This window comes from Oenanthe melanoleuca, chromosome 1A, assembly GCF_029582105.1.
Source record: "Oenanthe melanoleuca isolate GR-GAL-2019-014 chromosome 1A, OMel1.0, whole genome shotgun sequence".
NCBI classification, from domain to species: domain Eukaryota; kingdom Metazoa; phylum Chordata; class Aves; order Passeriformes; family Muscicapidae; genus Oenanthe; species Oenanthe melanoleuca.
The window spans coordinates 7,181,938-7,209,640 of NC_079334.1; the positions used below are offsets into that span (position 1 = coordinate 7,181,938).

Below are 27,703 nucleotides of genomic sequence, written 5' to 3' on the forward strand. Positions count from 1 at the left end.
CAAGAAGCTGTAAAAGACGCAAAGCCTCTTGTCTCCAATGCATTTTTTGTGGTCTATTTTTACAGAAATCTCTCTTGGTTCAAGCTGTCCCAAGATTAATGGTTCAGGGAGGGTTAGTCAGCCTTCCCGGCCATGGAAAAGTAATCACGCCACTCAGGCAGCACAACAAATTGATAAGGTGCTGTGGGAAGTGCTCTTTTATATTCTGGCAGCCTGGATCCCCAGCCTGTGTCATGTATGCTCAGAGGATGCCTCAGCCACTTGGCCTAGTGTAAATATCTGCCACAAAACCTCTCCCAATAACGTCAAAGCAAACTCACTGAGGGAAACGAGCCCTTCCTGTAAATAGTGGTGAAAGAGCTGCTTTGTTGGCTGATGGGGGTATTAAACACTGTTTTCCTGGAACATTCACACCGGGGCTAATAGCAAATAAGCCAGAGTACACTGAAGCTTTATCATTTGTCATTGCATTTGGCAGGTAAATGAGGGTTTTGCTCAACAACAGCAGGTCTGCAAGCTGAGAGAGTCTTTGCAGATTCAACAACCAGCGAGGAGCATCCTCATGCTGCAAGTCTGTGGGAGATAAGAGGCTGTGGGGGACAACCCCTGGGTATGACCCTTTAGCAGTGTCCTTGCACCTCTTTGGGGATGAAGCTGGGCTGGTGCCTGCTCACTTGTGCTGAACCTGCTCTGTTGTGCTCATCCCAGAGCTACTCAGGGTAATAAACTGGGTGATAAACCTCTCTCTCCTGCTCTGTTAGAGAAAATCCTCTTTCTCTTTTAACTCACAGGGCTGTCAGAGGAGCTGATGCAGAAAACAATTTATTCAGCTCTAACCACCGTGTGGCACTTTGCCCTGACTCTAAGTAGGATGGCAAATGGAAATAATGGATTTCATTACCTTGTCTCTACAGATTTTATTCAATCAGATCCAGGATTCAACTCTTTGAGTACCTAATGATGCTGGTTGGCAAGTTGCAATGATTTGAAAACCCCTGTATCTGTCTCATTGCTTTACAATGGAACCGGAACCTGAACATGAACTCGTGTTTTCAAACTCTGTCAGGCCTGGTGCTGTAATCACTTCCCTGGGGAGCCTGTTCTGGTGCCCAACCATGCTCTGGATGAAGAACCTTTCCCTGATACCCAAGGTAAAACATTCCCTGACACAGCTTCATACCATTCCCTCAGGTCCTGTCACTGGTTATCAGGGAGAAGAACGGCATGGTTGAAACATAACACAAAAATCCTTTGTATAGGTTGAGTGATCTTTTTCTGAATGAGTCTCTCTCCTGTCCTGGGCTGTTCCACAGCAGACTGCTCAGGAAGGTTTTAATTTGGTGGTTTACTCCCTCCAAACCTTATTTTCCTGGTGTTCAAAGATGGAACAATCTTTGCCCAAGTGATCATGCTAGTGAAGTGTTTGACATGAAGGCAGAGCCTTTCTTTCCTTTATCAAGCATTGGAAGGGGCTGCCCAGGGAGGTAGTGGAGTCTCCATCCCTGAAATATTCAAGAAATTACTGGACATGGCACTCAGTGCTCTGGGCTGGTGACAAGATGGTCAAAGGTTGGACTCTATGATCTTGGAGGTCCTTTCCAGCCTAAATGATTCTGTGATTTTTTTTTTTTCACACACTATTGCCTATTTCTTGGTGAGAAATCTGCTGTTGTTTTTTTTTTTTTTTTTTTTTTTTTGAGCCAGATTGAGCCTCTATTACAACTTCACACCTCCAATATCAGGGATATGAGTAGCCATAAAAAATAATACAGATTGGGGCTGGTCAGTTTTAGGGCAGGTACTATGAATTTGCTTAATTCTCAGCCAGATTTTTTCCCTTTTCTACCTACTTTTTTTAAGTTCACTGGTTTCCATCTAGGACAAATGACCATAACATGTGGTTAGCAAGACAAGTCATCCAAAAACAGACTTTAGCCATGACGCAATTAATCTGTCCCTATTAAGGCAAAGTTCTGCATTATTTCTATAAGGAGAATGAAAGAAACAGAATGTTTATTTAATTGATGTTTTGATGACAGTGGCCTTAGAGTGCAGACAATAATTTTTGTTCATAGATCAAAGAAAACCTTGAAGCTTTAGCGGTGCAACAGAAAGAGAAATGTGGCAAGAAGCTGAGGTTATAGGGTTCAGCTCTAAATACTCTTAAATATAGGGGGGCTCTATTGTTGTGGAATTTCTGTACCTTGATTTAAAAACCTCAGTCTGACCATGAGCTAACATGAGTATGAGCTTTGGGACTCAGACACAAAATTATAACTGGTTGTTTATGGTCAATGGCTCCAGCTTTAATTTGCTGAAACAAGGATGACTGGGGCCTTTATCTCTGTTTTCTTGCCCTTCTTCTTCCCTTTCTCCTTCTGCTTCCCCTTCCCATTTCCTTTTGCTTTTTAAATTTCCTTTTTCTTCTCTTTCTCCATCTTATTTTTCTGTCTCCTTTGCTTTCTGATTTTTCTTTTTCTTCTAGAGGCTACTTTTAACAGATTAACATTTAATAGAATCATAGGATGACAGATTGATTTGGATTGGAAGGGATTTTACAAATTATCTTATTCCAATCCCCCTGACATGGGCAGGGGCACCTTCCACTATCCCAGGTTGCTCAGAGCTCCATCCAGCCTGGCCTTGAACACATCCAGAGATAACAAATCCACAGCTTTTCTGGGCAGACACACTTGGTGTTGTCATTGTGTGCTTTGTGAAATTTTTGCACTTGAATTTACCTCACCATACTATAAGCAGAACAAGCTTCAGCATCTGTCATAACTTATGATTTTTCTTTCTCCCAGTCCTATTTTCCTACTGATGGGTTAGCCTACTCCTAGACAAGTTTTAAAACTCTCAGGGATGCAGCTGTTGAAATGCATGTTAGCTTAATCAAAAAACAAATAAACAGCCAAGATGTGTGGGAAAGGAACCAACCGTACTCACTGTGAACACAGCAGTGAACAGGATGGACATCTTTTCCCTTTATTTCCTCTTGTGATTCAAAGTTGGTTTTTTTTTTCACCCATGAACCAGAGAGTAACATTTGATCTCAGTTTGACTTCTGGAGTAGGTCATTGTCTGGTTGGGGAGCAGAGATACGCAGAGATGATGCGTCTTCTTGGAGATCAGTTTCTTGTGGCTAAGGCAGAGCAGATAGGAAAGCATAAATCAAAATAAATATCTTTGTCCCTACTGTGGTTGAAATGGGCTCCTGTGGTATCCAGGGACAGAGGAGAATTTGGAAAGAAAGGTTGCATTGTGATAGTATTTTTCCCTTTGTGGGTTACTCAGAATCTTGCATGGGAAGATGGGGAACGGCTCTGAGCACAGATAATTGGGATGAATCAGTGTTTCTAATTCCACCCAGGATAGCCTCTGTGAGAACTGGAGAGGTTAGCCCCAAAACACAGCACTGGTTTGGAAACATTGCTGCTTGTTTCAAGGGGAGCCAGAGTAAATAATGGGCACAAACATGGCTCTGGGCTCTCATTACAGAGAACAACATTAAAATTATTTAATCTCCTTTATGTTTCATAAATTAGATTACCTTGAGGGATGAAGCAGAGAGTAAAGACTGCAGTGTGGGAGAAGTCTCTAACTTCTGACTCTGTTAATAGGATGGTGCATGGACTTAAAAACTTGCAGACTGTGAGATGACAAGTTCAGCACCACTCTTTCTAGAAGTAGAGAAATGAATCCAAAAAGTGATTAAAACAAATGAGTAAATGTTAAAACAAACAAACAAACTGAACATATACAAGCCCATAGGTCCTGATGGGTTGTTCCCCCAATGTCGTGAGTCCACTCTCAATTATTTTTGAAAAGTTGTGACAATCAGAAGACTCCTGCTGACTGGAAGAAGCAAATGTCACCTTGATCTTCAGGAAGGGCAAGAAGGCCCTTCTGGGGAACTACAGGCCAGCCAGCCTCACCTTAATCCCTGAGAAGGTGATGGAGCATTAATCCTGAAAATCGTTTCCAAACATCTAAAGGCCAGGAAAGTGACTGGGAATAGTCAGGCAGAGATGTACAAATCGTGCCTGACCAAGCTCATAATCTCACAGACAAACTGGCAAAGTGGGCAGTGAGGTGACCTGAAAACTGTCTGACCTTCAGGATCAAACACTTGTCATCTATGACATGAAGTCCAGTTACCAGTGGTGTGTACCCAGAATTCATACTGAGGCCAACACTGTTTAAAAATTCTGTTAATGATCTATAAAAGTGATGATCATTTGATTTCTTTCTCTTATTGCAAAGAAAAAATTATCATGGATCCTGTTTTACTTCTAGTTGTAAAAGTCCCCATGAAGTTTCCCTGGATCGAAGACTGAACTGAACATATCCAACTAAATCCATACTGCAGAAATTACTACACTCCAGATGAAAATTTTCACCTCAGCGTTGAAAAGCAGTGGGAAATTCTTGCATTTTCATAAACCAGAGAGGTTATATGTGCTTCAACCGTTTTGTTCCTTCTTACTACTCCAAAAAACCCACCCCTAGAAAACTGAAACAAAACAAATATAAGGAAAATGACTGTAAAACAACACTAAATTTTTTTTTCTCAGTATAAACTATACCAAGCTCACAGGGAAAGAAAAAAATTCTTCAGTAATTGTAAACCTAGCCTGCAGTAATCAGAATGACATATCTATTCTACCATGGGAAACAATACTAGATAATGCTGAATTGCAGTGTGGTTTGTTTGGGGTTTTAGCAGTAATTTCAAATGTTTATTAAATGCTCCAGTTTTGGGGTACTTATAGTCCCCTGCTCCTCCATGGCCTCACCAGCTGCAGGGTGACTGCCCCTGGCTCAGGAATTCCACCTTCTGGGAAGGTCCAAGCCAGTGTGCCCCAGGAGAATGGGAGTACAACAGCCTGACCTCATATCTCTGGGATATCCAGTGGATATCCTGCCTTCTCCATGCCTGGGAGAAAGTTGGGTAGCTCTGGGATATAGTGAGCTGAAAGGTCATCTGTGGGATCATGGAAGAATAGAAAGTGAGGCAAACCAAGAGTGGAGGTGCACTCATATTTTGGTGCTTGTGTGAATGCCTGCCTGGCCTTCTGATGTCAGGGACAGCTGGAAACCTGCTGCAGCACCCTCAGGGTTTACAAGAACTTGGACTTCACTGATGGTGGTCAGTCAGTCCCTCAGACACCTGTGGTGCCCTGACAGCTGTAGCACTTTCATTGGGAAGCTCTGAAGGGAAGGGGTCTCATCTCACAGACAGTGTTCTGTGGCCTCACTCCTCTTCCTAAACCATTAACGGGACCTCTTTCAGAAAGAAGAATAAACAGGGATTTTTGTCCTAGTTCCTGCTGTGTCAGTGAGTGTCCTGGCACACCTGAACACAAGACATCCATTTGAAGGTTGGAAAAGTCAGTACTCCCTGCTGGATGTCTCTCGGGAGGCTCTGAGGGAAGGCATCCCTTGGCAGATGGGGGGACCAAAGGAGCTGGTGTGTGACAGGAAAGCCCCTGGCCATGCAGATGGGTGAGAAGATGCTGCTGTGATGCTCCATCCATGTCTGCTGGAGGGAGCAGCAGCTGAGGTGCAGGCAGAGGCTGTGAGCCAGGCTGTAGGTGCTCAGCAAGCCCACAGCTGTTCAAACAACACCACCTGTGCTCCTCAGCTCCCACTGAGTGAACAGGTACACAAACCCTTGGATTCAAGGCTTCAGGCCAGCCAGGATGGGGATCTGTTTGCATTTGTCTGGGGGCACATTCAGAGCTGCTGAGTGCAGAGAGGATCCGTGGGCTTAGACAGCCCAGCTTGCATTAGATAGCTCAGCTGGTCAGAGACTGGTGCTAATAACACCAAACTTGTGGGTTTGATCCCATATGTGTGGGCCATGCAATGAAGAGTTGGACTCAATGATACCTGTGGGTCCCTTCCAACTTGGGGTATTCTCTGATTCTGTGATCTGAAGGCCCTGGTAAATAAAAACTGAATCTGGTCTTGTGATGCTTCTCTGTCATTTTTCTGGCTTTCCATCTCTAAATAGGCTACAAATTCTGTGCTAAGAAGCTCAATGATTTAGATTATACAGCTGAAGCTGGGTCCAAGTTAATCTGACAGAGATTTTTCCATACCTGCATCAGAAAGTGGCCCATACTTCCAAAGTACAGTTCTTCCCTGAGCCTTTCCTGGCACTAATTGTGTGAATCTCATTGCCATGGGGCTGTTTGCCTGTGTGACAAACCCGCCATCTGCTCAGATCTGGTGGTGCAAATCCAGAAAAATTTGAGTGACTTCAGCAGAGCTGCTCAGGAGAGACACATGCAGCTGAGGTCACGATCTGTTCCGCTTAATTAAATAAATAAAGGTTAAGTATCCTGGAAGATCCATTTTCCAGTGTCCTTAACCTTGTCTTTGCTGGTGACCTCCTTATTTATTTATTTACTTATTTTCCGACTGAGCTTTTCATGGCCATTGACATAAATTTTCCAGCTTTTTTAATACAGAACATCTGTGGTCTCTATGCAGTGTCCTCTATAGGTCATGGGAAAGCTTTATCTTACTAATAAGCTCCATTCCTCTATATATTCAAGCCCAATTGATGGGGCCAAGTGTGTTTATAAATAAATATTGTCTTGTAATGACCATTTCCATATGTCCCAGAGGAATAGAGATTTTGTCCTTTTGAGCTGGCCAGCTGCCTCCTTTGTAACAGTGAGAACAGTTTTCCTCTGTCTGGTTAAGGTTTGATTTATGTGGAAATGAACTCCCCAAGGTGACAGGCCAGTGATACTGAAGAATGCAATGCTCCCAAGTACCCTTTAATAGTCAGAGAACTCTGTTCATCCACCTACCCTTCATTTTTCTCTTCATCAAATGAAATTATTGAATCTCTCTATTTGTCCCTGACCAGCTCTGTCTGCCTCAGCCAAAACAGGGAGAAGAGCATGAGGAAGGCAAGCAAGTTCCACTGGAGTTCTGTCACATATCTGTCACTAAGAGAAATGACCACTGACGTAGGACATGGTTAAATCACGAAAAAATATGTTTGCTGGGAAATGCAGAGCATGGATTGCCAAAATATGTGGTGAATGATTGGCCCTTCTTTACTGATGAGTGCACCAAGAAATATGCTGCCATATGGCTTTCCCTCTGCATGAAGTGTGATCCAATAGCTGCTTATCAGTGAAGGATGATACTGTGCCCAGGGCTTATTTCTTAACACTGTTCCACCAGAGAGAATATGTATTTTTTATTTCTTGATCTGCTCTGCATCCTTTTCCAACCAGGCATCAGTGCAGAAGAGGTCAGGATCCATCTTTTCAAGGCTTTCAGAAGAAATCCACTGGAGACTTCAGAAGAACAACACACAAGACTTATGTAGGATATCTGTTAATCTTTGCTTCTCAAGTTGTTCCCTGAGCTACGTATACATGTGTTTATGTGGAGATATACACACAGAGTAAAGACTGTTTATTCTATTTTCCACTCTCCTAAAACGTTGTACTGTGTGGAAGGGAATGAATGCCTGGGGATTTCTAGGTTTTGGTTTCTGGTAAAGCCAGTCTGATAAAGAGCCTCCAGGCTTGATCAATAATGAGAATACATTCCTATGGTTGTCATTTCATCCTATCCTGTAGTCTATCAGAAATGTAATAAGGAAAGAAAGGTAATTTTCAAGAACTTAATTTTATTATGCAGAAAAATAATCAAAGTATTATCCTTTTCCCTTAGCATGCTGGGGTTTAGCACTTTGTAAAGAAAGGTTATATCAATGTAGGACATGTATTTTGGGTATTTAGGTGTTTCTCCATTTTTATGAGAAATCCAGTTTTGACTAATGCATGAGGGACTAGACAGAGCCTCCCTTTCCTGTATTCTGGGACATGTTCCATGGGAGAATTCAGCAGAAAACCAATTCCTGTAAATTAAGTTATGACATCCTTATCATGTTTTCCAGCTCCTCTCATATAGCACAGCAATGTATGTCAGAAGGGGATGTGTACACTGTGGTCTGGTTTTGATACCAGTGAGATTTCACATTGCAGTCCTGGCTCTTCTGTTTCAAATGGCAAAGGGAAAGCCGTACCACCAGGAAAACGATATAAAACACTGTTTATGGATATTTAATTTCAGGTTTATGAAGTAGGAAAAAACCCAAACCAAAACAATCACATGCCAAACCAGCACAATTGATCTGTTACTGCTGGGATCTGTCCTTTTTTGTTGTTGTTATGTAAACTGCGTGACAGGCTGGCTTTCCAACGGTGGGAAAATCTCCTGAGAAGAAACGTGTCCCTCGCTTCCTCTGGGAATGCTCAGTACCCTGGAGATTCTTCTTGCTTGACATTTTGTTTCTCAAGTGACTACTGGACCTTTGCTCAGATGAGATAAGTAATTTTTCTTTCCCTGGCTACAAGTAGTACATGTAATTATGTAATTGTAAGGCTTAAGGCTAAACTGGTTTATGACAGTTCTCCCAGAGCTTTTCTGAGCCAGGCTGAGCTGGGCAGTGTTACTTTGGCCATGTTTTGGTGGCAGCACAGCAAGCTCAAGAAATCCCTGTTCATTGCCCATCCCTGCTCTCATACAATTTCCCACAGCAAATTTCGGGACCAATATACTTGAAGGGAAACTAGGGTGTACTTCTTACATTTTTGAGCCAGAAACAAGCCCTGTTTATAAAATTAAAACAGATCTTTATTCTATTTTCTGGAAATACAGCAGTTAGTGTGAATAAAGGCTGTAAAATACAATGAGCTTGCATCTGGAAAATTTGAAATCCTCCACAAAACACCAGATTCATTATGTTCAGAATATCAAATCACAAATTTTAGCTAACCTGAACCTCTTCTTTGCACCTGATAGTGTTTTCAGATAGGAGCTGCTCACATGCACAGCATTTGGAAGGCACTTTGCAGGCTCACAGGCAGGACAGATCTAATAAATGCACACAAGGGATCCAAACAGCCTACTTAAATTTATTTTCATTGTACAATGTTTGCATCTGGAATTTCAAACAGCACCAGTCTACACTGCACTGTCTGGAGGTCTGTCTCCAAAAGGAGACAATTCTTTCAAAACCAGTACTGAACCATTAGATATTATATTAGGTAACACCAAATCTTGTTTTCTTACTGGACTACTGATGTATCTTTTTTTCATTATAACGTGAGGTTCTGTTGCTACATAATCTTCCTCCCCTTTTTTTACCAGAAAACCTACAGAACAAAAGTAGACTGCTGCCATATGGAAAGGGCAGCTAGAGCCTTACTGCTGTTTCCTTTTCTATTAGAGGATACACTGAAATGTCTAAACAAAGATATTTGTGGTTGTATGGAAGTTTAGGGTTAAAGAGCTCCCTGGGGCTGGAAGGCACACACACACGCTGCCTGGGAAGGGCTGCTGCAGGGTCAGGAAGGCTCCCCTGCTAGACAGATTTCTGCTCTGGAGATCCTGCTGCTTTTCCCTTTGAATGCCCTTCCTGCCTGGACTCCTTAAGTAGATATTTAACTGTAGGATCCTTACAAATTCTGCTGATTTGGAGGGGGCTTCACACAAGTGTACAGGGATTGCTGAGCTGTTTAGGATTTCAGAGGTGCTCAGGTGTTTTACAGAATCACAGAATGCTTTGTGTTAGAAGGGACCTCAAAGCTCATCCAGTTCCATCCCCCTGCCATGGGCAGGGACACTTTCCACTAGACCACATTGCTGACATTCCCATCCAGCCTGGCCTTGAACACTTTTTATCTCAGTGGGTAACAGCATCTCCAGTGTTTTAATTTGGTTCTATTTATTCATATTAGCAGACAGTACTCTACAATTCCATTTATTAGGTACTTATGTCTTAGCAAGTGATTCCCAAAACTGGAATCCAGCACTTGCAGATTTCCCCTTCAGAAGCCTTTGATCTGAAATAAATCAAAACCAAATTTACTTCACCAGAAAGAATAGTACATTTACTAAGAAATGTTTTTAAAACCGTGACAAGCTGACATTCACTTCTGCTTTCCTTCAAAACTGTCCATCCTTTAACTTCTTTAGAGCATTCCCACATTAGCCTGGCTCCCTAGAGGACCTGTCTTCTCCCTTGGATGACAAATTCCTTCAAGTCTGCTGTCTCTGATATCCCTGATCTCCTCTGTTTCCATCTTGCCTGATCATTGTCTCATTACAATACTCCATGTGTGCTGGAGATGGCTGGGTTTTATTCTTCCTTTTGCCCAGCAGCCCTTTGTTGAGCTGGTTCACTGGAGTGGCCCAGCCAAATTGTTTCAGCATTCACTCTCTGTTTACCACAGAGAATCCATGTTGTGAATGCTCAAAATGTGTAAGACCCTCACATGCCATAATCAGTTTCTTAACAGAAGGAAAAGCAGAATCCAAGGAAAGGAAGCAGGAATCTGGTTTGCCCCTGACAGCCCCTTGAACTGTGCTCCGGCAGCTCGGAGCGAGCCTTCCCTGGGGGCGCATCAGGCACATGTGCTTTGGAGAGCAGGAGGAGCCGGGCTGATCCCGCTGCTGCTGCGGGGAGTTCGCATGGCCGCGGCGTGTGACCCAGCTGGGAGCGAGTCCCTGCCTGCCTGAAGGGGCTGCACGTAGCTCTGTGCTCGCTGCCCATTTCCATGACCAAATTCCATGTCCTGCACGGCATGTGCAGCTCCCATGCGGCGTCATCCATGGCTGGGGAGCTCCCCAGGGGCACGAATGGGCACTGAGAGTAAGTGCTACCCTTTAAAGCTCACATCTCTCAGTGAAACCATTCGGCAAGCTCTCTGTGTCTTTGCTAATGAACATTTCACCCCTTGAAAGGTATTTTTACCCTCTTCTGTGGGTGTGCATGATGCTGATGGGTCCATATTTGTGGCAGTTTTACCAAGCTGAAATGCCATAGCCTCTTCATGATTTCAGGCACCAAATTATTGTGGACAGTTTTCCAAAGGGAAGAATCTGTTGCTACTAAGAAAATCCCTCCCCTTTTCACAACAAGAACAAAACATCAACAAGCTTTGGATATGTATTTGCAAACACACATTTGTACATGCACACATTTTCCCTCTGCAGTTTTTTTCCCCAGGGTCATATCCCAAATGACATTCCCAAAGTACGCATAAGAAATGCCTGGAAATCCTAGTGGTATGAGTTCCCAGCCTTTCTCCATTGCTGCATGTAAATCTAAGTCAAGCTGAAAATTTCCAAGAGGAAAGTGACCATAAGAAACTCACTGAGACACTTAACAGAAATCTAAACCAACACATTGCAAAGAGTTGCAAACAAAAACCGGTCTCAAAACCAGCACTCCTCCTGTGACATCATGTCACATTAATCACTGCTAGGTTGACCTAATAAGGATGAAAATTCCCACTTCAGAGCCTGCTCTCCCAAACAAAAAAATGCATCTTCTGCTGTGTCGGACCTTCCTTAATGTCTGCCAGAAGAGATGGAGCTTTTGGAAGATTTGCTCAGTGTCAGTGTAGCTAGCTGAGGCACAGGGTGGGAGAGAAGTCCATCTTAGTGAGGGTCTTTTCTCCCTAAAGCATGATGGAGTCTCTGAGAATGAGGATTCATTATATATGTGTGTATATATACATACATATGATGGAATTTTTTGGCTGGAAAACCGAAGTAAAAATAACTTGGAGAATCCCTACTGTCAAATTTGGCAGTGCAAATGCTTCTTTATATAGATTTGTGTGTACATACATATATATATATATATATAGATATCAAGTTAAACAAGCTTTTCTCCCTTGATTTGATAATGTGCCCAAGGAGAACTTAAGTTGAAAGATTTTACTGATGAATTAATAGTCCTGTGCTTGAAGTGGAATAGGAAAGAATGTGATGATATACAGAGATGCATGGTTTTGGAAAGACTAAGTAGTTATCACCACTTGCTGGCTGAGTGATCTGCAGTGGATTGCTAACACTGTGCAAGGTGTGGCTGGCTACCTACTTAAAATCTCTCTTTTGTGGACACCACTAAAAGCCTCTCAGTGAGTGAGTGCTCAGATGTTGACATTTGAAATTACTAAGATATGATTGATTGCATGTTCCCATGCTAAATTATTTTGCCTGTACATGTCTTTATTTCAGATTAAACATCTCCACCTGTAAAGTCTCTGGCACCTCTGTTTTGAAGACTGTTCCACCTACCGTTCAGTGCATGGTAAAGAAATCTTTATTTCAGTCTTCTGAACTTCTTATTTCTCTGGTTTTGTGCCTTTCCCCTAGTAATTGATATGACTGAATTAGGATCCATTGCCTGCTGCTCTTTATTTTTAACCAAGAGTATTGAATTGATATTTGAACAGGATTATTGTTCCTTAAGGAAAACACCCATGGCTGATAACACCATACTTACTGCTAATATAAACTGAAAGATATTCACATCTTTAAAATTAGGTTAAATTTAATATTTCATGGAGCACATTCATTTTTGTATTACATTTTTCATGTGGATGTTGACAGTGTAAAGGAGCTGACTATAAGGAGAGCTTCAGTCCAGAGATTTTATTACTCTTAATTTAACACAAAATATTTAAAGAATGCAGTGAGATTTTGTATATGGAAAAAATAGCACATCCCAAACAATTTAATCTGATCAGCCAAGAATAGTATCTGTTTATAATATGATTTAAAACACCAGCTAAGGCTGAGCAGACAACATTTATTAGTACTTGATATATTTTTTAAAAGCTATGAGATGAAAAGCCGACCACCCAAGGGGCACACAATTGTCACTTGCTCTCGCTCAAACTCAGCAGAGTTTCTTTCAGTGTGTGTCACAACCCTTCAGTTTTGCTTCATGGCCTGCCCTTGACTGAATTTGAAAACTGTGACAGTCAGCAGAAGCAGCCCCTTTCTGACAGACCAACCCAGATCACCCAGAATGAAAGACCTAACATCAAAAATGCACCCTGAAGGATAACAAGGCTGGGCCATGGGCGGATGCAATCAATTTTCATGGCTATTGTGGCTACAAAACCAAAAAAAAAAGCACTTGAAGAAAGCATGATGTTCCCTGTATGAGGAAGATGCTGAGCCCCAAACCACAATAGCCCTTTGCAGTCACTCCAGTGTCATTCCTCAGTTTTATGGTCTTTGTAGTAGACCTCAGACCATAAAACTGAGAAATATAATTTCACTTTGGCCCACACAGAAGCTGGCTTTTTCATCCTTGCTACTAAGCCAAAATTTAACAACAGCAGGAATCCAAGTAAACTCCTGTAACAATGAGATACCCTAATTTTTACAAAGTGTCCCCAGGAACATTTGTCAATGCTGTTTGAAGAGTCCATAATTAGCACTAAAATGCAATTTGTCAAAATAAATCAACCATTTGGGGATGCCTAACTCTGCTGGGGTTTCTGATCCCCCATGTTTGTTTGTTTCCTCTGTGGGAGATTAATTTAAGACTCAGAGGAAAGCTTTCTCTTGACCAAAAACCTCTCCCTATCCATAAATTTGAAGTGCAGCAGGGACCATTAGATCATCCCATCTGACATACTGAGCAATACAGGCCATGACATCATGCACAGCTACTCCTGCACTGGGCCCAGAAAAGTGTGTAGACATTAACACTAATCCTCCAGATAATTATAGCATGTTTGTGGTGGGAGTGATGTCTTCAAATGAATCAACTCTTCTCCAGAGTACAAAAAAAGGGGTTAAACCTTTGTTAAAAGTGAAGACAGAATTCACCATGTTTTTGTTTGTCTCTTTGAATTTTTAATAACCTAAATGTTAAAATAATTGGTAGCAATAACTAAAGTAAGGACTATATTTTCCTTGAATGCATGTTTTTTGTCTTCTTCACATTGAAGTGTTTCTTTGATAGTCCTAGAATATTCTTTTCACTGCTAGGCAATAACTCATCACTCTTCTGATGAGAATCAGAATCCTCTGCCAGAAACCCCCAGAATACTTATTATTTTAAAATATTTCTTTTAATCCATCCCCTTGGTGATGTGTCCTGACTGATGAGTGCCTCAATCCTGGTGGCTGTTTCTCTTGGACAGCACTGATCTTGTCTCTGCAGGCTAAATCCCTCTTCAGCATCCAGTAAGGGAATATGGGAATGTATCTTATCTTTACTGTCCAGTTATCACATGAGAAATCTTTTTAAGTTCAAAGAATTCTTAAGGGAAAATAGGAAACACAGTTCAGGGAGATAGGGCTGAGAAGCATTATTAATGTGCTAAGGGTATTAGAAATTCCTGCTTATCATCTTAGATTAGTCTGGATGTCCTGTAAACACAAATATAGGGAAAAAAATATTTCAATATAAGCATGTGGGGGAGAAAAAGTTAACTCTCACCTGGCTATTCAAGCAAGCCCCATCAGTGTTTTGAAAAGACCAGGCCCAGCATAGATTATATTTTGCAAAAATAATGAAAGCTTTGTTCCTTTCATCATATAATATCTAATGTTTTTTTCTCCTGTCAAAGCTCCTTTCTGGTCTTGGACTAATGACTTTTGCAGCTTGCAGCAAAAAACATTTGCTAATAATAACCACTGGATTGCTTGGAAACTGGTTTCACAAAATGTCCTCAGTCTCTAGTTTGTGAAGAAAAAAAAGATGTGGATAATTAACCATCTTTTTTATTTTCAATCAGAAAAAAATAGCATGTCCATGCTGCCTTTCAGATTGCCAAGTAAAAGCATTATTCCTGGCCTGAACTTTATGAAGTCTAGATAAAGGCTCAGGCTTTTATGAAATTCATTCACAATGGCTGTGAGGCAAAGCCTCTGAAATGACCCTTTGGCCTGGAGTGACACAAGGCTTTAGGGCAAAGGCCTATGGCATGCATGAGGTGTTAACTGAATCTGAATATTCCTCTGGCCCTCTCTTTGCAAAGCCCTGAGTACCCCAGAAAGCCCAGAAAGAAGGGTAACCCTTCTGTGGAAAGAACCAGGCAGCTGTACAGGCCAGGGCAGATCACTGTGGGACAACACACTCATGAAGAAATGCTCAAGGGGCAGAACTGTTTTACAAGGCCAGAATTGTTTTACAAGGTGATGCCAGGTGCAGCAGAGAGATTCAAAGTGTGGCTTGCAGCAGGGCCTTTCCAGAGCCAAGCTCCTGCTTCTGTCCCTGGCTCGCACCAGATGTTGCAAAAGAGAGTGCAAGAAGTCCTGAAGGTGACAACCACAGAATCAGCTGCCAACAGGGAAAGTTTCCTCCAAGTCCTCTTACTCAGATGTTGGCTTCGACCCTGGACATTAATCTTTATATCTCCTGTAAGCACTGTCTGTGTTTGTGTGCTCTGTCCCCCCATGACAGTAATTCTGAACCTTCTGGGTGTCCCAAACAAGGACAAAGACTCTCACTGCCATTTTTCTGTCTAAAACAGAGAAGCTCCTTAGATGAAAGCTAGAAAGAAAAAATAAAATGCAATCCCAGACATTATGCATGTCCTGGAAGTACTTTACAATTATTTTTCTAAGCTTAGAAAACAGTTTTGCTCTTCTGGTAGGCTGCACAAAAAGCCAGAGCACATTAAATACACAGAATAAGCAATGTCAAATAATGCAGTTTTAGTTAGACCATTCTGCAGATGGATGGGAATGGTAGGGTCACAGATAAGTGTGAAGGGATGATGTTGATATCTTATTGAATCTAGTTTATTAAATTATTATCAATGAGATGGATGGTTAACTGCTAACATGAACTGTCAGCACTATTTGGTAGAAATCTCACCCTCATTCTTAGCTTGCCAGTCTGTGTTACAAACAGAAGGCTTCAAATTTAAAATAACATGACATTCATGGCACAAAGCTCTGCCTTGTTTATCTGTTCAGCATCCTGGCGTATGACTGAGGTGTCTTAGTGTCACCTCAAAATACCAATATCCCTGCAGCAGTGTTCCAAGAAACAGAGTGTATTAAGTGTGAAGCAGAGAGAGCTGTGAAGATGAAATAAAATTTGGAAGGAGAAAATGGTTCTGGGAAAAAAAAAAAAAAAAAAGTTCATTTGAAATACTGAGAGAATAGTGAGGTAATATAGGTAATGTAAAATTATTATTCAAGAGGACCATGGAAAAGGCTGGGATCCAGGAAGGACCAAGAGTATAGAAGAATGAATGGAGAATATAAAGAGACAAAAAGGAAAGGAACAGGCAAAAATTAGAGATAGAAGAAATAATTATTTGTTGGGAGTTAGGATTTTTCCTTTTGTTTCTTTCTCTCATGGAATTTTGTCCCATCTGTGGCTAAGAGACAATAATGACCAGTACTTAAGAGAGGCAAAAAAGGTGGGGAAAGTGTGCAGCTGGCTACTGTCTTACCTGGGAGGTTTTCTCTTTGGAAGGATGAGATTTTGGCTGGATGCTGAGGGGCTGGGCTCCTCTTGCTCTCTTGCTTTTGGCACTGGAGGAGGCACAGCCGGTCTACAGTCGCTGCCCAGAGGATTTGCTGCCACGATGGAGATTTTGGCCTTCCTTGTGTTTCCTGCTGTGGGTGAGCCTTTGCTTGTAAGAGCATCTGTTGGACTGGGACCTTATTAATGTTACCCAATCTGACTGGGAGGGACCCTCACCATCTATATGAGTGCCTCAGGGGAAAAACACAACCCCAACCCTCACTCCCTTCCCGTCTGAGTGGGGCAGCTGCTACAGGAGGAGCTTGCTGCTGCTGCCCAGGCCTGCTGCTTTCTCTGCTGCCTCTTGCTACACTCTCACCCACACCCCTGCCTGCCAGGACACCCTGCAGCCCCTGCTACAGCTGCAGAGTTTCTGATGCATTTCCTTTGCTACTCTGGTGTGGGCTCATCCCTGCTGTCCCAGCCGCTGCTCGGTGGTTCCTGCGGCCATCCCGCCATCCCTGCCTGAGGGAGGCGCGCCCCGCGCCACAGCGCCCCCTGCTGGCTCGGAGGAATCACCGCCCCCCCCCGGCCGGCCGGGAGCCAGTAGCGCCCCTGGTGGCCGTGCCCGGAACTGCACCAAGGGGAAAGTGTCGAGAGAGAGAGAGAGGCTGGGACTGGGTTTGTGCTGCTGTTGTTGTTTGTTTGCCTTGTTATACACACTAGTAAAGAACTGTTATTCCTTTTCCCATATCTTCACCTGAAAACCACTTAATTTCAAGTTGTAACAATTTGGAGGCAAGGGGGTCATATTTTTTTCCATTCCAAGGGAGGTTCCTGCCCTCCTTGGCAGACATCTGTCTTTCAAACCAAGACATTATTGTAACTTTTTATTATTATTATTTTGTATAAAACCTGCTTTTGCACAGCATCTGACTTAACTATGTATCCAACAGACAGCCTAAGAGAAATTCACAGTCCTGGAAATGGAGGACAGAGACAAATTGTATGCGCTTCACTCTGACTCTTCTTGGAAGCTGTAGCTGATCATTGTTTGGACACACAACAGACAGATTAATTTCTCCAGATGTTCACCATCCATCCTTCCAGAATATTAATAGGCAGGCCAGGGAATGAATGCTTTCAGCAGAAATTTCCATTTCATCTGCTGCTTCAGAGGAAGTATTTTGTCAGAGTTTTTTTTTCTGGAGACTACCTGTTCCGAATGCAGGGAGTCCATACCTCTGAGCAATGCCCCTCTGTGCCACCATCCAACACCTCATGAAGCCTGAAACATCCACCCAACAACTGCTGATGAGCTACTTCCAAAGAGAATCCAGCATTGCTTTTGACTGTTTCACCTTACAGGAAAAAGCAAACTTTAAATATTTGACTGGCTTAGAGGGTCAGAACAAGGATAGTACTTCTCTCAAGCCACAGACATTAAAGAATTTCTGCAAGAGATTTGAAGAGGAACTTGTCCATAGTTATGCTTATTCACACAGGAAAAAAACATGTATCAATTTAGGCTACCAAATGTGATCAACTTAATTGTCTTACTTTCATGTACTCCTGTAAAAAAACTTGTGATGACATTTTTGGGAAGGCTTCAGGTAACAAGTGCCTATTTTAATTTGAAGAGGAGAGCTTCTTCACACCATTTCTCAGTGCCAGATTATATAAAGAACACAGGTGAGGCATTGCTAAAAACAGGAATTCAGCAGCAGCATCCACGTCCCCCTGAAAATTCAGATAGTTTTGAAAATACTATCTCTAATATTACTGGCAGGCTTCCCTCTCATTCCCATTCATGAGTTCCCACTGGCAAAAAATAACCTTCTTCTAGAGGAAGCAGACTTAATTCTATGGAAAGTAAGTGAAGCAAGTAAATGTGTTTCCTTCCATGTATGAATATATCAGAAAAAACAAAACAGGATTTGGTCTTCCATCATGAAGAGAATGGTAAAGAGGCGCCTGCTTTTTCCAGCTTGAATAATTTCAGTGAAACAGATGCCCAGGTGGGCACACAGGAGGACTGGGATTTTTCAGCTTGGGCTACAGTTAGTCTAAGATGTGTGTTGTCCTGCAGCCAAGTACCTCACCTTGAGAAGAAGAGCAGCACTGTGTAATTTCGCTGGTTTTCCTGCCTCTCCAGCTTTCCTGTGGGATGGACAGGTCACTCACCTGACCCGAATTTGCTCTTAAAATGCCCTTGCCAAAAAACAATAAAAAAGAAAAATCCTGGGAAACCAAAGGTGAAATGGTAGTTCTTCTCCAGTGAAATCCTTGAGGAATTTAGTTATTGCCTTTAAGAGGACAAGGAATTCACACAAAAAGATCAATATCCAAATGCCATGCACAAAATCCGTGGGAGCTGTTGAATACAGAAGTTTTGTGAAGCACTCATATAGGACAGCCCCACATTTTGTGACAGCCAGCAGAAAATAAGAAAGAGACACTTGATGGGAAAAATACTATTTAAAAAATCAGCATGCCATTAAAACAAGTATAAATACACATTATATTACATGAGTGAAGTGTGTTTTCTTTAGTGTACGTGCCATTTTTATTAATTCATACACTAAGTGCTAGGGTGTTTTCTAATGCCATTAGGTGGTGCTTTCAGTAAGCAATGGAATAAATAGTTCTTGCACTGTTCTTTTCTGCAGTGTGTTCTCTTTTTTTAAGTAAAAGGAAATTGAAGCAACACACCACAGGTGCCTCCTCCTTCTGAAGCCCAGTGCCCTGGCACAAAGCTGTGCATCACGTTTCTGAGGCACTCTGGCTCCCCTCGGGCGTGATAAACTGCACTTTGGGCACGATGAGTGAGGAGTTGGTTCTCCGCATGGAGTTGCTCCTCCGAATGGAGTTGTTTCTCCTCATGGAGTTGCGCTTCCTCAGGGAGTTTTGGTGGGACAGCTCGCTCTTCTGCAGGGTCTGGATGAGGATGGAGGGCTTCTCATCGAGCTCCCGGGCGCTGCAGCGCGGCGCAGCCACCTTGACGGTGTTGCCGAACTTGGAGTAGTCGACGGCGTACACGCCCTCCTCCTCGGTGACAATGGGCACGAAGCGGTGACCCCACAGGATCTCCTCTGCCACGTAGGAGGTTCTTGCCTGTGTCGTGATGCCCGTGGTTTCTACGACCCCTTCCAGTATCACGATGAGCTCCAGGTCCTGGAGCGCCAGGTCGGAAGCAGAGATATCATAAAGAGGACTCCGCTTGTCTATGACATGGCAAATGATCAAGGGAGCCACCAGGAAGATGTTGTTGCTTTCAATGGGGTTATCCACGGGGATATCCACTTGGTGAATGGGTATGACTTCTCCTTCAGGGGTCGTGGTCTTCCTCACGACCTGGATTCTCACTGAGGCGCTGATGATCATGCTCTTCCTCAGGTCCCCCACCCGGAACATGAAGCAGAGCTTGCCGTTGCGGACGGCGATGACCGCCTGCCGGCTGAAGATCAGCGTCTCGGCCCGCCGGTGAGCCTGCGCCGTCTTCATGAATATGCAGCCCAGCATGACAGCATTGATGATCAGCCCCACAATGTTCTGCAGGATCAGGACCGTGATGGCCAGGGGACACTCCTCGGTCATCATCCTGCCCCCAAAGCCAATGGTCACCTGGACTTCGATGGAGAAGAGGAACGCGGAGGTGAAAGACCTGTAGGGGAAGATTGCGCCCAGTTAACTCTCAGGATGTGGAGCACAGACTGAGAAGCTGAGAAGCTTCCAGAAACAAACTTAAGGACCTGTTTGTATGGCTCTAGTACACATAAGCCTTCTGTTAACACCAGTCAAAGCATTGCATGCTTGGTGGCTGATACTTGTGTGGCTGGTGTAGTGTCTAATGGTGGCAGGGAAGACCTCAGAGCCTGAGCCTCTCAAAGACCATCTGGGTGACTCTGAGCAGCTCAGGGAATCTCAGTCCAGGAGCAGAGCTGCCCACAGGCTTAGTGAACAGCTCTGGAACAGCTGGGCTTTTGTCCTTCTCCATGCCATGAGGCCCTTGGTGGAGAGAGGTGGTTTTGGCAAGCATGGGCAATCAGCTGGAACACAGATCCTTCCACGAGCCTGTGCAGGGAAAGGAAACAGGGAAAACTGCAGCACTTCACTCATGCTACCTGAATCATGACCCACAATTTCCTGATGGGGGGGGAAAGGGGCTTTTCCAGTTGTGTGACACTTCCCAAACCCTTGCTCACCTTGTGACTGAGCAGGATGAGGCTATGGAGAGAGGCCAGTGGCCCCCACGGTATCCCCCTGCACACCCTGGCAGCAGGACAGTGCTGTGACCCAGGGCTTGGGTTCAGCTCACTGCCAAGGCAAGACTGGGTGGAAAATTTCAGCACAGAAGTGGGATGTAGAAGTGTGGGTTAAGTTAAATACACTACAATGCTATGGTGCTGGACATCACAAAATGCTGTCCACAAACTTCCCAAAATACATTATTTATTGTAGCCACAAAGCCATATCCCCTGTATATATCAGGGTCCTTAACTTCCTTTTATATTGATTTATTCCTCCATTCCTTCCAGATACATCCTTCCAGTGCAATCCAATAAATCTGAAGCATCCCAATGCTTACAGGGCTATACCAGTGGAAAATATATCCTGCCTATGAAGATGGGTCTAAATTATTCATTGGGTTTGCAGTGCTTTTCAATTAATCTGCTTCTAATTTTTTTTTCTAGCCATATTTTCACTGGGATATGGAGGACACATTTAAATAGCATAGGTTATATCAAGGATAATTTTCTATGCAATGAGAAAGTCCATCTTTCAGAAAACCAACCAGTCTCTGCACAGGTATCTTTGAAATAACTTTCTTTTTTTGCCTTTTCTATTTTTCTTAGTCATTAACAAATTACTTTGTATTGAGGGGGTTTATTTTGTATTTCTCTCTGAAGAAATTGGGGACAAAGGAGTTAATTCATAGAATTTATAGAATGATTTCTCATAATCCTGAATATTCAGTTAAATGCAGAATGAAGCTTCTGGATTCAAATTCAGTCAGCTTAATTCAGCTTAAAACTCTGTCCAGTAGGTAGTCTAACTTCCCTTAGCAATACCCTTTCTTTGTTTGAAAAAAGGAAAAAAAAAAGCAATCCATCTTTTTAACAGTGGAAGTAAGTGAAAGAGCAAGTTTGGAAAGCATTTTAACCATGTGAAATGGGAGAGAGAAAGTGCAAATCACATCATTCCCAGGTCCTTCCTCTCAGAGCTGTGTAGCAGCTTTCCTTTTTGGATAATGTTTCATTTCTGTGGCAAAGAGATGTGAGGCTTAGAAATTTCTGCAGTACTTTGTAGAATGAAAGGGCTGTGCAAGCTTTAGGCACTGGTTAAAATTTTCAAAGCCAGGTTTTCCCATAAATATGTAATGGCACCTACCCAAGAAAGTGCTCCTGAAATATCTGTGGGCTTAAACCTCAGGAGAGTAGGTTAAAAATTACTTGTCATGATTTTGGCATTGCAATACTAAAGCTATTTTACACCCCAAAACTTGCCATTCTTAAAGATGTCAGCTATCACATTATTATTACTTCATGACTTTGACCAAAGTGGTAGCCAGATTTCCCTAGGAAAGGAAAAGATTTCCCATGGCTTGGACATGGGTGCTGGAGCAGCTGTTGCCTGGACATCCCACGAGGGAGGGGTGTGTGTTCTTTGCCATGGGCTAAACCTGAAATGATATTGATTCATTCATTGTGCCTCCTAGCAGACATCCTGGAAGAGCCACAGGCAGCTGTGGGAGGGAACAGGGGCAGACTGTGGATGTGGCTGGCCCCAGTGGCATGAAGCCCTTGTTCCCCAGCTCAGGATCTGCAGGATGACACAGCAGCCACGCCGGGGGAGCCACCAGCCACGCGCAGGGATGTCCCCTCAGCTGACCCTGGAGAGCTGCAGGGCTGTAGCTGTTCCCTGATTCCGGTTGGACAGATCCCACAAATCCCAGAAATGCCGAGGGTAACGCTCCTGCGGGTGCAAGCTGGGTCATGACATCTCAATTCAGAGGAAACTGCTTGTGGCCAGACATCAGAAAAGAAATAAGACAGCAACCTCTGTTCCAATTCCCCCCATCCTAGTGAAGGGTCACTTGGAAAAATCCCCTCGTCTTTTACCTTGGAAAATCCCCATTTAGAAAGAAAAGTGTCAAAACAAAGGGAGAATTAAATCTCTGCTACTTCATGAGCCAGATACAAAGTCCCTTCAGACTTGGTGAGGTACCTCGAGATTTTGTGGGAGAAAGGAGAAAAGGGAAATGGATTTGCTGATGTCTCGGAACACCCTGCAGCCCCTAGACCCTCAAAGCACTGCAGTGTATAAAGACAGGTGATCTGGGGCAGCCTGGTGGCACAGAACCAGGACTTTTCTAGATAAGAACTTAGTGCTAAAAAGGCAGATATAATTGATGAGATCCTGAAGTGATCTTATGCTTACACCACCTGCAATTCACAGTCTTCTCTTCCACATGTGTTTGTGTCAGCTTATCAGTGCCCTGACAATTGTTGTGGCTTTGGGGACAGAGAGCAGAATAGTTCAACAGGTGGCATTCAGTCATCCCTTAAGCTTTCACTGTCTGACAAAAATGCACAGTGTGGAAAGTGTTCCTCTGTCCAACTGCTGGCCTATGGCTTCACCAAGGTATTTTGAAGCCCCACATATTTAACACTCATGAGAGTCATCTTGAAACACACTTAGAATTTTGTCCTAAGGGACACATTTCCTGGCACCTCTGACTGGTGCCCTGCCTGACACCCAGAGCTGGTTCCCTGCCTCCTGGGCACTGCTCTGGAGGGAGCACCTCTGGCCGACGTGGACCTGGGCATGCTCCCGCTGCCGTAGACAACGTTACAATACATATAACACATACCCACTCTTGCAGCAGGCTCTTATCTCGACAGGCAATCGAGTTACCCACAGAGTGTGGAGACACATGAAAAGCAGCAGGTCTCCCTCTCTTTCAGATCCTGTAAGGAATCAAAGACATCTACAGTACAGTATATTCCAAGCCCGGGAGGCTTGCTGAGTTTACGCAATCTAGAGGAAAACACTGCACTTTTCAACTGTCTCAACCAAACCCAACGGTTCATGTAAACCAAAAGCTGCACTCCAGACAACACCAGGACAGCAGGCAGCTCTGTCCCCCCCCTTCCTTCATCCCACCAAACTCTACTTTACCTGACACACGTCACGCACGGCGTCCACTTCGTGCTGTTCGAAGGGTTTTCTGTGCTCGGGTCCATGTCGCCGTGGGCGAAGGCCACCAGCCACCACATCATGGCAAAGAGCAGCCAGCTGCACAGGAAGGACATGGTAAAGATGACCAAGGTGTGACGCCACTTCAGGTCCACCAGGGTGGTGAAGATGTCTTGCAGGAATCGCCCCTGCTCGCGGATGTTCTTGTGGGCCAGGTTGCAGGCGCCGTTCTTGGCGATGAAGCGGGCTTTGCGCGGCCGGTCGCGGATGCGCGGCTTGCGCAGGTTCTCGGCAGCGATCCGCGCCAGCACGTACTCTTCAGGGATGATACTCTTGCGAGCCAACATCTTCCTGCCACCATAGTCCACTCAGCAGGATGAGAAATGGGGGGTGGTCTCTGTAGCAAGTCTCTGCAGGGCTTGCTTTACCCTGCAAAATAGAGAGAACCTGGTCAGAGTTGTCACCTGTGCAAGAAGTCCCGATTAGGTACCCCCTGCCAAGCCCCACTACAATAAATGCTGCTTCTACAGTGCCCTCCCTCTCTCAGACCATCATTTTTACACGAGCAGTCGGTATCAGCTCGGAGCAGAAATTAAAGATGCTATTTGGAGACTCCTTGCAGGAAGGGAGGCTGCACAGCAGTCTCACAAAGTCGGCGTAAAGTACCGTGACAGACACCAGCTCGGTTCCGCAGGCTGTTTCTCTGGGAGACAGCAGTGCTCAGACGGGGACCGGAACACGAAGCACTAAGTTATTCGCATCCTTCAGGACCTGGAGAATCAGACGTCTGTGGTTTGAGCCGAAGTTAATCTGCGGAGACAGCGTGGAGACTCCCTCCTTTCGGCTGCAGCCCCGCAGCGCATCCAGCAGCCCGCCGGGAGCCCCTGCCCGGTCCCCCGAGAGCATCACAAGAAGGAGCTGAGCTGGAGGTGCGGCAGGCAGGGGACGGGACCCCTCCGAGCAGGCGGTCGCATTTTCCCTCGCAGCTCTCCTTCCCTTCCGGGATCAGGCGGGGAAACCCTCCCTTTATTCCCAAACTTTGTTCCCAAACGGGTGACAGAACAAACCCACGGAAAGCCCGGCTCCCCGGCGGCTGGCCCGTCCCACCGGGGGAGGGCAGGGCTGCCTGACCCCCCGGCGCCTCGCAGGGTCCCCCCAGCCCCCGGCCCCGCCGCCACTCCCCGCAGAACGGGGCGGGACGCGGCTCCGGGCGGAGCGGGGCGGGCGGAGCGGGGCCGCGGCTCGGGCTCGGGATGCGCGGAGGGGCCGGGGAGGGGCCGGGACTGGGGGTGCGAGGCTCGGGCTCGGGATGCGGGCTCGGGATGCGGAGCCGGGGCGGGGCTCGGGCTCGGGATGGCGGGCTTGGGATGCGGGGCTCGGGCTGGGGATGCGGGGCTCGGGCTGGAGATACGGGACCAGGACTGGGGATGCGGGGCTCAGGCTGGAGATACGGGACCAGGACTAGGGATGCGGGGCTCAGGCTGGAGATACGGGACCAGGACTAGGGATGCGGGGCTCAGGCTCGGGATGCAGGGCCGGGGCGGGGCTCGGGATCGGGATGCGGGATGCGGGACTCAGGCTTGGGCTGCGGGGTTCGGACTGTGAATGCGGGGCTCGGGATGCGGGGTTCGGACTGTGGATGCGGGGCTCGGCTCGGGTCGGACTGTGGATGCGGGGCTCTGGCTCGGGATGCGGAGCACGGACTCACACGCTCCCTGCGCTGCGCGGTGCCCGCGGACAATGGGTTGAAGGGGTTTTAGGCAGGTTCCAGCCCATTTAACAGCGGAGCAAGGTGCTAACACTGCTGGTCTGTGCCATTTCGCTAGTTACACAAAGCCAAGAGCTTGTGCCTTCCTAACTTTATCTTCTCTCGAATCTGGCTGAGACAGAGGAAGCGAGGCTTGTGCGTAAGTGTTTGGAGGAGCAAAGCCAGAATCTCATGACCTTTGCAGCTTTGGACAAATTTAATTACCTGTCTCTGCAAGAAAGGAAGGAAAGACATTTCACGGGTCACAGCTCTTGTTGAGCAGCATCAGGCCCACTGTAATGTTCAGCTGGGCAATGGGCACTGGCAGATTTGTATTTTGGGATTTGTATTGGGGTGCGTGTAGGAGGAATTATGTACAACAACAATCTCTCCCCCACCTCCCCAGTGAAATCCCTAAAGTTCTTTCTCTTTCCCACTGGTTGAGGTTAACAGTTTTGGCTCTCATGTTTAATGGAAACTTGCATTCTTGGAAATTGCAGTTTTTTGTTGATTTTTTTTTCTTTTTTTTTTTTTTGTCCTGAAGTCTTAGGGTATGTAACGGGAAGAATAAACAGTACATCAACTTTATGAAAATATCTAAATTTAGATTTTTATGAAGCAAAGTGCAGAGGTTGTGTCAAATTAACTCCTTTGCATCCAAAGAGTGTGAGAGTGAGTGTGTGTGTATGTGTATGGTAGGGAGGTTCCAAACTTTTCTATGTATCACTCAAGTGAATCACCTGTGGGGTATAAAATTCCTACAGAACAAAATGCCTCACTCCACTCTGTAAACTAGGGAAAAGCTTGACAGGCCTTCTGCAGTCAGGAAGGGTTTAAGCATATTCAGGCTTGGAAAAACTGAGAAGGCACATTTGACAGGCAGTGTAATCCTCAGCTTGAAGATATCCACCCTGCTGAACACATGCACGTGCTTAACTTTAAATAGACAAGTGGTTCCTGGAAACTTCTCCAGCACTGGCCTTTGCTAATACCACATACCCAGTAGCCAGAGGGGAGACAGACACAAAGCCCCAGTCATATTAGGCAATTAGCTAAATATTTATGTGTGAAATTAACTTTAGGCAGATGGGAGGGTGAAAAATCAGAGTCTAAGCCAAATACCTTTAGATTCTAACCAGACTCTGAGTACAAACACATAAAGTCACTTGGGTGGGTATCTGCAGTGTCAGCATTGTTGGTGTGTTCATGGGCCAGGTTTGGGAGAACTTGGGAAATGATCCTTCTACAAATGGGGTGGCAGAGACAGCTCCAGAGGGGGTGACTCATTCATTTCATGCAGCCTCCAAAAGTGCATCTCACTTGGATGTAACTATTGGAAATAACTGGTTTTATACACATGGAAAAAAACCCTGTTCATTTTCCCTTTTTCTCTTTTCCTTATTCTCTTCCTCTGCCCTTCTCCCATTTAGTTCCTGTGAAGTATTTATTATGTTCTAGGGCTAGAAACAAGGTTGGTACTCCCTACTACGGCTGTTAGGTGCAACTCAAAAAAATAACTGCATGGAACACTTCCCACCCCTCACTTCTTCATGAGATCCTTGAATTGTGTGACTGCTTCAAACACAAATTAGCTCATGCCACATGCCAAATTGCACACTTTCCTCTGAAATTCTTGAAATCCCCAGGTTTATAATCAGGGGCACAGAAACACTGAGAAATGTTGCTTTATTTACTTGCCACCTCAGCATAACCCACGTGTGTGGCTGTTTTCAGGCTCATCCCCTTCTCACTCAGCCCCTCAAGATGCTGCTGTGCTCCCCATCCCATCTCTGCTGGTAGTGAGTGCAACTGTGTGACACACAGTGTGTGGATTAGCAGCTAGTTTAGAAAAATGGATCAAACCCAACTTTGAGGGCAGGGGGAGCAAAGAGCAACATTCCTCGAGCTACTCAAGTAGAACAGAAACTGCTGCCAGCACTGGCACTGTCAGGAGTCCCCTGTGAGCTCTCAGGCTCATGTGTTCCCCACTAACTTGCTGGAGGTTTCCTCCCCCTTAACTGGGCATCATGCAGAGGCTGGAATTCTTGTAGCTGAGATAGGAAGGGATCCATCAAACACACACAAATAGTCCTGGCACAGCCCCAGTGGGGCTGAACAAAAGTTACTGATCCTTTCACCCACCATCATACATTGCAGGACAAGTGCTTATAAAACCTCATCTTTTCCTCTCTGCCTGTTCAATACTGGAAGAGTTGCCTTCCTCCTCACTTCTACTGGAGAAGGAGGAAGCCTCTTGGGCCACGACCGCAGGGATGTGAGGATCAAGAGCTCCAGACATAATTCTGAGCACAGCATCCACTTCCCCAAGTTCCAGTGTAGGAATATGCTCTGGAGAGTGACAGCTACTAAAACCCTTCCCCTCTGACCTTTTAAATACTTGCTTGGTTGCCACATGCACACTTGAGTCTGAGATTTAAGTAATAGCTGGGAAAATCTCCTAAAATGTCTCCTTACCCATT

General features: G+C 44.8%; 1 protein-coding gene and 2 long non-coding RNA genes across 5 annotated transcripts; 2 read left to right on the top strand and 1 right to left on the bottom strand.

The window, feature by feature from the left end:
• The first annotated feature begins 551 nt into the window (after nucleotides 1–551).
• On the top strand, nucleotides 552–7,358 carry LOC130264044 (uncharacterized). 2 transcript variants are annotated; one of them, XR_008842412.1, is made up of 3 exons: nucleotides 552–610; nucleotides 1,067–1,151; nucleotides 7,263–7,358. It is a non-coding gene; the product is annotated as an uncharacterized LOC130264044 (long non-coding RNA). The 2 variants fall into 2 exon arrangements; XR_008842411.1 differs by having other exon boundaries at nucleotides 558–719.
• Nucleotides 7,359–7,511: 153 nt separating this feature from the next.
• Nucleotides 7,512–17,307, top strand: LOC130264051 (uncharacterized). The gene is made up of 3 exons (XR_008842413.1): nucleotides 7,512–12,142; nucleotides 16,286–16,434; nucleotides 17,233–17,307. It is a non-coding gene; the product is annotated as an uncharacterized LOC130264051 (long non-coding RNA).
• Nucleotides 17,152–24,668, bottom strand: KCNJ8 (potassium inwardly rectifying channel subfamily J member 8). Of its 2 annotated transcripts, none has more exons than XM_056511996.1 (3): nucleotides 24,248–24,668; nucleotides 23,459–23,905; nucleotides 17,152–19,940 (listed from the first exon to the last, which is right to left on the bottom strand). In XM_056511996.1, the coding sequence occupies exons 2-3, from the start codon at nucleotides 23,821–23,823 to the stop codon at nucleotides 19,040–19,042; spliced, it is 1,266 nt and encodes a 421-aa protein (XP_056367971.1). In that variant the 5' UTR covers nucleotides 23,824–23,905; nucleotides 24,248–24,668; the 3' UTR covers nucleotides 17,152–19,039. The 2 variants fall into 2 exon arrangements, with proteins under 2 accessions (XP_056367971.1, XP_056367960.1); XM_056511985.1 differs by having other exon boundaries at nucleotides 24,143–24,667.
• Between the last annotated feature and the right edge of the window lie 3,035 nt (nucleotides 24,669–27,703).

Bases quoted from the DNA above. Each gene is read 5' to 3' on its own strand.
- KCNJ8 (XM_056511996.1), bottom strand. From the start codon at position 23,823: ATGTTGGCTCGCAAGAGTATCATCCCTGAAGAGTACGTGCTGGCGCGG. The intron at 19,941-23,458 runs GTAAAGTAGAGT...CTTCCCCTACAG, and splicing joins CCGTGCGTGACGTGTGTCAG to GTCTTTCACCTCCGCGTTCC.